Source organism: Panthera tigris, chromosome E2, assembly GCF_018350195.1.
Source record: "Panthera tigris isolate Pti1 chromosome E2, P.tigris_Pti1_mat1.1, whole genome shotgun sequence".
NCBI classification, from domain to species: domain Eukaryota; kingdom Metazoa; phylum Chordata; class Mammalia; order Carnivora; family Felidae; genus Panthera; species Panthera tigris.
Genome location: NC_056674.1, coordinates 10,020,214 through 10,032,497, shown reverse-complemented (window position 1 = coordinate 10,032,497; position 12,284 = coordinate 10,020,214). Strand labels below are relative to the sequence as shown.

At 56.2% G+C, this 12,284-nt stretch overlaps 1 protein-coding gene across 6 annotated transcripts in view; it reads left to right on the top strand.

Moving 5' to 3' along the window:
- Window positions 1–12,284, top strand: part of DHX34 (DExH-box helicase 34) — a 38,804-nt gene that overhangs the window by 23,565 nt on the left and 2,955 nt on the right. For 2 of the 6 annotated variants that reach the window (XM_042968368.1, XM_042968367.1), the window contains exons 14-18: window positions 229–519; window positions 1,311–1,487; window positions 1,721–1,859; window positions 2,517–2,646; window positions 6,636–7,539. In XM_042968368.1, coding sequence (XP_042824302.1) covers window positions 229–519; window positions 1,311–1,487; window positions 1,721–1,859; window positions 2,517–2,646; window positions 6,636–6,804 — 906 coding nt within the window. In that variant the 3' untranslated portion in view covers window positions 6,805–7,539. Of the gene's footprint in view, window positions 1–228; window positions 520–1,310; window positions 1,488–1,720; window positions 1,860–2,516; window positions 2,779–3,124; window positions 3,341–6,635; window positions 7,540–12,284 lie in introns of those variants that run through there. The other 4 variants (XR_006211724.1, XM_042968369.1, XM_042968370.1 and 1 more) reach the window with 4 other exon arrangements.

The following is a 12,284-nucleotide window of genomic DNA, read 5'->3' as shown; positions in this document are numbered from 1 at the left end:
GCCTCCGACGCAGGATGGCAGTCCTGACTCCTTAGAACGAATGGCAGTTTCCTCTTTGGTCTTGGTGCGGCGCTTTTTCCAAGCAGACCGGCTGCTCCGTGGGGGCGGGGACTCTTGTCTCACTCACAGCCGAACCCGGAAGGGGGCCTGGCACAGAGTAGGCGAGCGGTATGTGTTTGCTGCGAGGGTGGACGCCCACCGTCTGTCTTCCGGTCCTCTCGCTTCCAGTCTCTCTTGCTGTTCAGCCGGTCCCTGGACACCAACGGTGACTGCTCGCGCCTGGTGGCTGACGGCTGGCTGGAGCTCCAGCTTGCGGACAGTGAGAGTGCCGTCCGGCTTCTGGCGGCTTCCGTGCGGCTCCGCGCCCGCTGGGAAAGTGCCCTGGACTGGCAGCTGGCGCGTCAGGCCCAGCAGCGGCGGCCGGAGGTGGACCAAGAAGAGGAGGAGGAGGAGGATCCGGTCGCCCGCAAGGAGGTGGCCGACCTGAGCAGGGAGCTGCTGAAGTTCACGGCCTCCAAGGTACCTGCCCCTCCCACCCCCGGCTGGCCACGCCCCACCTTGGCCAGAGGGGTGCCCGCCGCGGGGATCCGGAGTCCAGAAGGCCTGGCTTCTGGCTCGCTAAGGGGTCGCACATTTGCGGGTTTCCAAACCAGACAGGTTGAGGACGAGCCCAAGGTCACACAGCTGGTAAGGGGTGGGGCCCGGATTTGACCCCAGGAGCCTGGCTCCGCTGTTCACCCCTGCAGGTCCCTCCCTCCCAAGTCATCAGCACAGGTTTACGCTCTGTGTGTTGCCCCTCGTTAGCGGTTAAGGGTGTGCAGGACGTGCCAGGGAAGCTGTCCGTAGCTGTCCGTCCACAGAGGAGCGTGGGAAGAATCGGGCGGAGCGGATTTGAGTTCAGTTCCCCACCCCTTAAGCCGGGAGTTGCGAATCGCTCCTGAGTCTACCCTGAGTGGATGGGGTGGAGACGACGGTGTGAACCAGGGTGACTTCCTGGAGGTGCCGCAGGCCCAGTGAGCCAGGGCGAGGGGAACAGACCGACGTGCCGGCGAGGACGGGCAAGGTGGCCGGATGGAAGGTCTGGCTGTGGTCCCACAAGTGACAGGGAGCACAGGAGGGGCCCGGGGCATCGGGGCATGTTTTAGACAAGCCCCTGGTCCAGAGTGTCTGAGACCCTGTTGTGACTGGGCTAAGCAGTTGGCCCCGTAACTGAACCGTCCAGGGTCAGATTTCAGGTACAGCTGGATCCAGGTGCCCTAACAATGTCTCCCTGGGTCTGTCACCCCTCTGTCCTGTCTTTCCTTCTCCAGGTCCCCTACAGCCTCCGGCGGCTCACGGGGCTGGAAGTCCAGAACCTCTATGTGGGACCCCAGACCATCACAGCCATGCCCAGTCTTCCTGGCCTCTTCGGTAGCTCTGCCTTGTCCCCTCACCCCACCAAAGGGGGCTACGCAGTCACTGACTTCCTCACCTACAACTGCCTCACGGTAAGCGTGGACCCCACCTTGGCCCCTCACTGCCCCACCCCCCAGCCCCCGAAGATGGGATTCAAGGGAGTCCCTGCCTCCCCACCAGCCACGCCCCTACTTGGTGCAAGGATGTGCTTTCAGGATGAGGCCTGCCAACCCCGGGGTGGGGGCGAGGGTTCTGGGACGGGTCCCAGGCTGGTGGCGGCCAGCTGGGCAAGGGGCCGAGTCCCGACGCAGCCTTCCTGCCTCAGAGCGACACGGACCTGTACAGCGACTGTCTCCGCACCTTCTGGACCTGCCCCCACTGCGGCCTGCACGTGCCCCTGACGCCCTTGGAGCGCATTGCGCACGAGAACACTTGCCCCGAGGCCCCACAGGACGGTCCCCCAGGTGAGGATGGGGGGGGGAGCCGGGACACCCATCCACCCGCCCCACGGCCGTTTCCCGTGAGCCCAGGCGTTCGTTCACTGGACATCTGGGGACCGGTGACTGTGGTCCTGGTCGGTGCCACATACAGGCTTTGTCCCAGAGACCCCGAGCCCAGGACGGGGAGGGTCTGGAACGCTCTTCCTCATTTCTTTGTGTCCGTCTCTTTTCAGTCCCTGTGGTGCTGACCCTGGTCTGCCTCTTTCTGTTCCTCTGTCTCTCGCCACTGTGTCCCTTGTCCTTTTCTCTGTCCAGCTGTCTCTGTCTCGGCCACACCCACCCTGTTGTCACCCCAGGGGATGCCACAGCGGGCGGACCCCGACACCGTGTCTGCCGCATGCACCACAACGGGGCTGGTCGGGGAGACGGCGGAGGGGCCCCATGGTCACCACCCCAGGGCTCTGTCTGTCTGTCTCAGTCACTCACCCCATGGGACACAGAGTTCAGGCTTGCCTGTGTGTGTACTAATTGAGGAAGGCTTCCCGCAGGAGGCAGAGCCAGATTCCCCAGAGGCTGGGATGGGGCGGGGGGCCAGCCTGAGCCCTGCGGGTGCCTGGGATTTGGGTGGGGAGCGCTCGGCAGAGCACCCCCCCCACAGCCTCCCTCCCCCCTCTCTCTCAGGGGCTGAGGAGGCCGCCCCCGAGCCCCTCCAGAAGGCGTCCGTCCTGCAGAAGCCCTACCACTGCGCGGCCTGCCAGAAGGACTTCCTGTTCACACCCACAGAGGTTCTGCGGCACCGGCGGCAGCACGTGTGAGCCTGGGACCCCAGGGACCCTGGGACTCCCGCCCGAACCCGCGGCCTCGGCTCCGAGCCGCAGGGTCTGGCCCAGCCCGGCCAGGAGGGGTGCGCATACGTGAATAAAGTCTCCTGTGCTGACTCTGACCTTGGAGCCTGCTCCTGCCCGTCTGGAAAGTGGCAGCTGCCCCCGGTCGTCCCCTGGGTCGCTCTGGCTCTCCTCCCTCCCGCTGCCTCGGGCCCTCTGAGGCATCCTGGGGCAGGTGCGGGCGGGTAAGACCCAGCAGGGCCTCCGGATCCCAGGTGGAGGACCTTGGCCTCCCCACGGCTGCTGCTCTCCCCTGGCCCCACGGCCCGGCTTTTTCTCAGACCGGGGAGGCCTGCGTGTCCGTCCACACATCCGTCGCTTTGACAGCTGGGCCGGGGGTGTGGGTGTCGGTGTTGACGTGGGCCCGCGCGTCCCGCACGGTCACTGGGGCCATTCCTGCTGCAGGGTCCATGGCCGTTCTCCCTCGTCCCCTGGGGCCCCCAGCCCCACCCCGCCACACACATGAGAAGGATTGGGAAATGCAGTGAACCACTTGATGCTGGTAAATCCCGTGGCTCCGTTGAAAGGGAGAAACGTCTTGAAGGGCGCAGACTGCCGGCGTGCCTGGGGGCTCAGCCGGTTGAGCGTCGGACTTTGGCTCAGGCCATGATCTTGCGGTCCTTGAGTTCGGGCCCTGCATTAGGCTCTGTGCTGACAGCTCAGAGCCTTGAGCCTGCTTCAGATTCTGTGTCTCCTTCTCTGCCCCCAACTCCTCTCTCTCTCTCTCTCTCTCTCTCTCTCTCTCAAAAATAAATAGTAAAAAAAATTTTTAAAAAGAAAAGCAAACTAGGGTATCCTGTACAAACACAGCCACCAAATTCTCGGTAAAAGTTTAGCGACTCCTACTCAGCGGTTTATAGAAAGCACAGTAAAGCACATCCTGGCCAAATGGGGTTTGTTCTAGGAATGCAGCGTCGATTTAACACTTGAAAAACAATCAGTGTGATTCACCATGGTAGAAAACAAGTGCATGGGACAAATTTCAGCACCCTGTGCCCTCGGCCCACCCCCGAGTGTAAGAGCAATGCACGAGCAATGCACGCTTGTGGGGGGCAGGGGTCAGAGCCTAAACAGAAGCCGCTGCAGGTGTTTTAAGCAGGAAGAGATTTAACACAGTGGTGGGGAGGATCGGGTATTTATAACACCGTGGGAGGCTGGAGCCGCAGATCTGGGCCACGTGCTCCGGAGTGACACCCAGGACGACAGCACAGAACCCTCCGAGGCCGCTGCCAGGACCGCTGGGTTCCAGGACGCCCAGTCCTGGCCGTGACCCCGGGGGTCTCCTCTGCCGCCCACGGGTCTGGAGGGAGTCCACCGGCGGGAGCCTGCTCTCTGGAGAAGGCCGCTGTGGGGGCGGCCGGGAGACCAGTCGCTGCCTCCAGCCTCTGCTGCCAGGGGTGCAGAGGTCGGTCGGGCCCACCCGGTGTCCCCTGCAGTGAGGAGCCCGGGAGGACCCGGAGAAGGTACAGAAAAGCGATGTAGGGAAGGAGGTAAGAATCCACCGTGGTTCACCTTCAGGGGCACAATCTCCACCCGCCTTTCTCTGTGCATGTGTCTCCAGACGTCTTCAAACTGGTCAAGGTGCTACTGTGCCCTTGGCCCATTTGACAGTTCTGAGACAGATCATCAGTATTTCCCCAGCTCATTAAAAATTTGTCCAAAAGCTGCCTCTTTAAAGATGGCGGTGAAACCTCCCAAGCGTAGACACACTACTTGTAAAAACCCGTTTCCTACTGTTCTGTATTTGGATGATTTCTGCGTCTCTTAATCGAGTAGAGCCAACAGCACACAGCTTCCTATATATGGAGGATTCTTTGTCCGCATCTGAATTCCTTTTTTGCTTTTGCTTTTAAGTAGGCTTCACATCCAGGGCGGAGGCCAGGGCAGGGCCTGAGCTCCCAACCCTAGGATCAAAACCGGAGCCAAGATCCAGGGTGGACGCTTAACCAATCGGGGAAACCGCTCTGGGGCCTCACGAATTCCTATTTTTAAAAAGGCTTTCTCCACGATAGAAGATTCGGGGAGGCTGGAAAAAAGGTGGTAGCAAGGAGAGAGCACCCCCCGGAGTCCCCGCGCCCGCGGGACCGGGCGCTGGGGCGGGGACGGCGGCAGATCCCGTTTGCGTCTTTGCACAAAGCGGCTGACGTAAACACGTCCCGGTCGTTACTCGTGCGCCCGACCCCTCGGGGAGCGGCCGCGGAGGCTTCCTCCCGGAGCGGCCGGGCCTGCCCACGTCCATTGCCGCCTTTCCGTCCATTCTGCACAGCACTCGGGCCAACCTGCCTCGGCATCGGGCCTCCCCCCAGACTTCCGGCCTTTGCTTAGGGCACGTTCCCAGGAGAGCGATCAGGGGTCAGAAGGGAAAGAGCATCTGCGAGGGGTCCCTGGCACAGACTGCAAGGTTCCACTCCTTTTTAACCATCTACATTTCTGTCCATTTCTGTCATCTTTCCAGAGAAAGTGCATGCATTGTGCCAGAGTAGCAAACGCTCAATGGTCCCTACTATGTGCCAGGCACTGTTCTAGGAGATGGTTTTGTGTTGATACAGAGCCGGCTGACTTGTTTTGCCTGGCTGTCTACTGGCCCGTTACATGGATGTGCCAAACATTTATCTAACCAGGCCTGTATGGAGAGACATTTAAGCTGTTCTCAATCTTTTGCTCCTATAAAAAGCTGTCATGAATATTCTTGTATGTGTGTCATTTCCAGATACATGAGCATCTGTAGGATACATTCTTAGAGGTAGAATCACTGGTCCAAGAGAAGGTACAGTTTTTAAATGATTTATTTTTATTTTTATTTTAGAGTATAAGCAGGAGGGAGGGGCAGAGGGAGAGACAGAGAGAGAGAATCTTAAGCATACTTAGCACAGAGCCCAATGCGGGACTCGATCCCACGACCCTGGGATCATGACCTGAGCTGAAATCAAGAGTCAGGTGTTCAGTTGACTGAGCCACCCAGGTTCCCCCAGAAAGTACGTTTTTATAGGTCATTTGATAGATTCTCCTACCTGTCCTTCCATACATGCTGTACTGGCTTACATTATTTTTATTCCCCCGATTGCGAGTGAGCCCAAGCATCTGAGCCATTTGTATTTTCTCTTCTGTGCTGGTTCAAATCCTAAACTCTTTGTCATCTTGTTATTGGTTTGTTGTAGCTCTTTATATATGTTGGGTCTTAAGCATTATTGATGTTACAAACATTTCTCTCAGTCTGCTGCTTGTCTTTTGGCTTTATCTATGGTGACTTTACTCAACTTTTTTCAGTTTTTGGTGGTCAAAGCTCTCTTGCTGTTATGGCCCCTGAGAATACCTTCCCTGACACAAGGTGTTAAAAATGGGAAGATAAATGGTTTATGGGAGAAACTAACGTCAGAGCTTTTCCCACCCACTGGACAGCCAAATGTCCCCAGAACATTACAGCTTGTCAGGATTGTTTCTGCTTTTCCTCCTTGTTTCATATTAAAACATAAAATTAATGTCCTATTGGCAAGAAACAGAGTTCTTTTTATGTGTGTGTGTGTGTGTGTGTGTGTGTGTGTGGTGGGGAGGGGGGTGCATTGCTAAAAATGGAAGCCACCCAATGTCTGCCAAAAAGACTTAAGCATCCCCTGGGCTCTGACCCAATAAAACCGTTCTACGGGGTGAGTCTGAGGGAACCTGCTGGAAGAAGGGAAAAGACTCTTAATGCCCAGATATGGCCGCCAGGGCATTTGTCTGAATTGAAGAGCCAGGGGTCACAGCCCCTTAAGGGTGAATTTGATGGCCTTGAACAGAAATTCTTATCACCCCTTAACCTGGGGAGTTAGGTCTGTTCCAAAATGCGCACAAAAACTCCAGGTGGGGGGCTGTGGCTTGGACATTCTCAAAACCGCAGGAAATAAAGCTCACGGAGACACCGCTTTGCACCCACCAGATTGGCCCAGATTAAAAAGATCGACGATGCTCACTGCTGGCTAGGACGTGCGCGAACGGGAACTTGCAGCCGCCTTGGGGGGAATTCATACTACCTCGATCTCGCAGCATCTTTCAAAATGCAAGGTGGGTGTGCACTCACTCAACGACCTTTTAAAACTTTCCCTTGAAGCATAACATACAGAAAAGCGCTCAAGTCGTAAGTGAACAGCTTGGTGAAATTCCCCAGGAAGCGAAACATGTCTGTGTCACCATCCAGAGAACCAGACCGTGACCAGCCCCCCCGGCAGCTGGCTTGCGCTCCCCGCCCCAGCGCAGGCCCCCGGGGTGACCAGCGCTCTGACCTCTAACATCATCACCTAGTGTTGCCGGTTCTAGAACCTCATAACAATGGACCCTCCTGTGTCTGGCTTCTTTGGCTGACATTATGTTGTGTGGGGCTGTGGTGTATTCACTCTGTTGTATGAATTCATCACGCTTTGTTTAATTTATTCTTTTGTTGATGGCCAGTTGGCCGGGGTCCAGTTACAGCTAATGCTGCTACGACCACACGGTCCGTGTGGCTTTTGGTGAACACACGTGTGCAGTTCTGTGCAGTACGCGGCCAGGAGTGGAGTCACTGGGTCCCGGGACGCACATGGGTTCAGTTTTAGTAGGTTCTTTGCAGTTGTCTTCCAAAGCTGTCTTGCCAACGTGTGCGCCTCCCGGCCATGTATGAGAGCTTTCATCAGCCAGGCTAATGGTAATTATTGCGATATTTATTGCGATTGTAATTACAGTTCCATGATGGCGGATGATGTTGAGTATCTTTTCGCGGGCTTAGTAGCCGTTTGTTGGTCTACTTTTTGTAATTTATATTCAGTATTTTGACTCTTTTTAAAAAATGTATATTTATTTATTTTGAGAGAGTGAGAGAGAGCTCAAGCAGGGGAGGGACATAGAGAGAGGGAGACAGAGAATCCCAAGCAGGCTCTCCACTGCCAGCGCAGAGCCCAGTGCGGGGCTCGAACCCATGAACCGTGAGATCATGATCTGAGCCGAAACCGAGAGTCTGATGCTTAACTGACTGAGCCACCCAGGAGCCTCCGGTATTTTGACTCTTAAAAAGGAATCATCGGGGCGCCTGGGTGGCTCAGTTGGTTAAGCGCCGACTTCAGCTCAGGCCACGATCTCGTGGTCTGTGAGTTCGAGCCCCGCATCAGGCTCTGAGCCGCATCAGGCTCTGGGCTGATGGCTCAGAGCCTGGAGCCTGCTTCCGGTTCTGTGTCTCCCTCTCTCTCTGCCCCTCCCCATTCATGCTCTGTCTCTCTCTGTCTCAAAAATAAATAAATGTTAAAAAATTAAAATTAAAAAAAATAAAAAAAATTAAAAAAAAAGGAATCATCTTCTTGACTTGAAAGAGTTATTTATATTATGTATATAGTTTATAGGGGTGCCTGGCTGCCTCAGTTGGTAGAGCGTGTGTGTGGCTTTTGATCTGGGGGTTGTGAGTTCGAGCCCCACATGGGGTGGTTTACTTAATAAAAAAAATTTTTAATATATGGTTGATATATTTATGTAATATACATAGTCCTTTATATAATATATGTCACATATATATTTGTCACAATATTTTCCCCAAGTCAAGCCTTCTCATTTTCTCCCACCCTATGACTTCATCTTAACTGGGTCATATCTGCCAAGACCCTGTTTCCAAATAAGGTCACATTCACAGGTCCTGGAATTAAGACTTCACTGTATCTTTTTCGGGGGACTCGACCCAACTCTTATCACCCCCCCCCCCGCCGACCCCCAGCCCAGGCAAAGCACAAACCCGATTCTGTCCTTTCTGTGCTCAAAATCCTTCCAAGACAGGGGCGCCTGGGTGGCTCAGTCAAGCGCCAGGCTCTTGACTTCAGCTCAGGTCATGATCTCACGGTTTGTGGGCTCGAGTCCCACATCGGCGTCCGTGCTGACAGTGTGGAGCCTGCTTGGGATTCTTTCTCCCTCCCTCTCCCCCTCGGCCCACTCATGTGCTCTGTTTCTCTCTGTCTCTCAAAATAAATAAACTTAAAAAATAGGCTAATAACCACATTTCAATTAAAAAAAAAAATCCTTCCAAGACAATGGAATAATATTCAGCCATAAAAAGGAACAAAGCACTGAGTCACGCTACAACATAGATGAGCCCGAAAACACGATCTCGAGTGACAGAAGCCAGACACCAAAGACCATATACTGTATGATTTCATTTATCTGAAATGTCCGGAACGGACAAACCCATCAGAGCCAGAGAGTGGATTGGGAGTTAGGGCGGAGGGGTGCGGCTGATAAGGGGTAGAAGGTTTCTTTTGGGGATTAATGCAAATGTTGCCCAGTTGATTACGGTGATGGCTGCACAACTCTGTGAATTTACGGAAGCCATCGAACCCCACGCTTTAAATGGAAGGGTTTTATGGCCCTGAATTTTATTCCAATAAAGCGGTTCCAAACAAACAGCTTTCCGTGGCTCCCCGGCGCCCTCTGGAGGGAGCCCAGCCTCACTGCCTGCCCCACATTCACGGGGACCCGAGCGGGATGACCCAGAGTCCTGCTGTCCTGGACACACAGCTCACAAGAGGCTACAAAGCCACACACACGGAGACACCGCCACGGACTCCTACGAAGCGGCCCCCGGTTATAAAGAAGACCCGCTTTGCCACACAATCCCGCCGAGACTCGGGTAGCGACGCCCCGCGTCTCGTAACCCCGATCGCGCGACGGCTACCGAGGCCCAGCGTGACAGACACAGCCAGGGACCCAGCCGTTCCTCAGGGACACGCGCGCGCCGCGCGGTGACAGGCTCAGCCGCGGACACGCGCCGTGCCGACCGCCCTCCCCCAGCCGCACGCGCCCGAGCCCCGCCACCCGGCGGCACGCGGGGTCCCCACCTCCCGGGCCCGTCCCGCTCCCGACGCCCGCCCGGCCCCAACCCCCCCAGCCCCGGGCGGCGGCCGCTGCCTCCTCGCCCCAGGAAACGGGGGAGGTATTTTTAGTTACAATTAACCTCCCGCCCAGTTTCCCTCGTCCCCGGTGGCACATCCAATTGGTTTAATTAGAGAGGATTCAGCGAGAGGCATTTCCAGTCGCCCAGCAGGTGGAGGAGGGGGAGGGGGGCTGCCCCTCCCCCACCCGCCTGCGTCCCCAGTTCCCCCATCGCCCCCCGAAGGCCTCCCCTTGCAGCCGACCTCAGGCCTTGGCCCGGCCCCGCCTCCTCCCCCCACTGCCCTCAGAGGAGGGCCGGGAAGTCCTTCCTGCTGTCTGTCCCTCACCCGTCCCACTTCAGTCCTGGGGAGTTTGGGGAGGACAAACACTAATCTTAATGGCCCAAATAATATCTAACAAAGAGAATAGTTCATATTAGCCCCTTTAAAAATCATAGACTCTTAGAATTATATATGTATGTGTGTGTGTGTGTGTGTGTGTATACACACACATATATATTTTAAGTTTATTTATTTTGAGAGAGAGAGAAAGAGCGCAAGCAGGGAAGGAGCAGAGAGAGTGAGGGAGAGAGAGAAAACCCCAAGCGGGCCGTGCGTCGTCAGCGCTTGACGTCATGGGGCTCAAACCCCTGAACCCTGAGACCGTGACCCGAGCGGAAATCAAGAGCGGGACGTTCTACCCACTGAGCCACCCAGGTGCCCCCTGAATTAGATTTTTCAAAATGAGAGGCGGTGGGGGCGTAGGTAGAGCACAGGCTTCAGAGCTTCTAGGCCTCCGGTTGGAACGGAGATCCACAGTCCCCAGCTGTGTGACCGCACCTCTCTGGGCCTCACTTTCCTCATCTGGGAAATGGGGGCAGTGATCGCACTTCCTTCGCGGTGAGGGTCTGCCAGGTTGGCAGGCATGAAGCTTCTAGAACAGAGCCTGGCACCCGGCTCGCAGCAGGTAACTCCCCACCCCCACCCTGCTCTACTGTGTCCAACCTCCTGTCATGTGCTCATTTGCTCAACCCTTTGGGGGTCCCCCACCCCAGGACACCAGCCCCTGAAGACGGCGGTCCCGCTGATGGGCCCGGAGAGCAGGGCCGCGGTGGCCTGAGTCCATGAGGGTGGAGGCAGCTGAGTCTCCAAGGCACTGCTGGTTCTCCCCACCTGTTCCCCGGGCACTCGCTGTGAGGTGGCACCGGGTGAACGGGCGAGTGACGGGGAGAATTCCAGGGAGGGGACAGGAGGAGGAAACAAAATGGTTTGGCCTCTCCTGCATCTTTGCCCAGGTGACTCAGCCGGAGAAGGTGGAGAAGGGGATCCGGGGCAAAGGGAGGAGCCAGGACAGAGGCCCGGAAGGGGCACTGAGCTATTTTCCACAAACAAGGGTCTAAACCCAAGCAACTTCCAATTTGCCACTGAGCCCCATGGCGTCTTGGGAACGGATCGGCGGGATCGGCAGATCCTGGAGTTGACGGCAGCTGAGATTCCCATGAGGGATATTTGATCCCTTGAGCACCTGGTCGGGGCTCAAGGCCTCTGTGGGTCAAAGCCTAACACGGCCTGAGACAGAACAGGCTTGGGGGCCCTGGGCCTCAGTTTCCCTGCTTGCATCACAAGGGTCCAGAGGCTGCTGCATCGTAGAAGATGAGTATTGATGGGGCGCCTGGGTAGCTCAGTTGGTGAAGCGTCTGACTCTTGGTTTCCGCTCAGGTCATGATCTCCCGGTTGGTGAGTTCGAGCCCTGCATGGGGCTCTGCGCTGACAGCGGGGAGCCTGCCTGGGATTCTCTGTCTCCCTCTGTCTCTCTCTGCCCCTCCCCTGCTCACACACGTGAGCGCATGCGTGCACACACACACACACACACACGCACACTCTGTCTCTCTCAAAATAAATAAATAAGGGGGCGCCTGAGTGGCTTAGTCAGTTAAGTGTCCAACTTCTGCTCAGGTCATGATCTCATGGACCATGAGTTCGAGCCCCGCGTCGGGCTCTGTGCTGACGGCTCGGAGCCTGGAGCCTGCTTCCCATCCTGTGTCTCCCTCTCTCTCTCTCTGCCCCTCCCCTGCTCTCACTCTGTCTCTCTGTCTCTCAAAATTCAATAAAAATATTTTTAAAAATTAAAAAAAAAATAAACTTAAGAAAAAAAAAAAGATGAGTATTGAGTGACTGGTGGTTTGAGATGGCCTCTGAGGGCCTCATGTTTCCAAGCTCAGGTCTGCGTGTTCCAAGTGAGTATCATGGGGCTGGTAAGGGGCAGAGCAGGGATTTGAACCCAGGCACGTTGGGCTGGAGTCTGGTCTGTTGGCCACACATACATGTTTCCAAGGACCGCTCTGGGTAACTGCATTTATCTCCCATGGGACAGACGAAGAAAAGTCATCTGTGAGCCACAGTGTGGGAGAGGGATGCAAAAGCGGCCATAATTCTTCATTCCTCCCCATCGCTTGTGCTGTGAGTTCGCAGCCCCCCTTCCCCGCCCTGTAAGGGGTGGAAGCTGCTTCTTCTCCCTTGAATCCGGGCCGGTCTTGAGACCTGTGGCCAAGATAACCAGGTATCAGACACAAGCCAGGGCCTCAGGAGGCCTTGGGCCCTTCTGTTCTCTCTTGGGGTCCAGTTAACCAGACCGCCTTGTCATCAATGTCATCGTGAGGTCCAGTCACTCCTGTGGCCTCGCTGCCAGCCAGCGGAGCCCCCTTGCT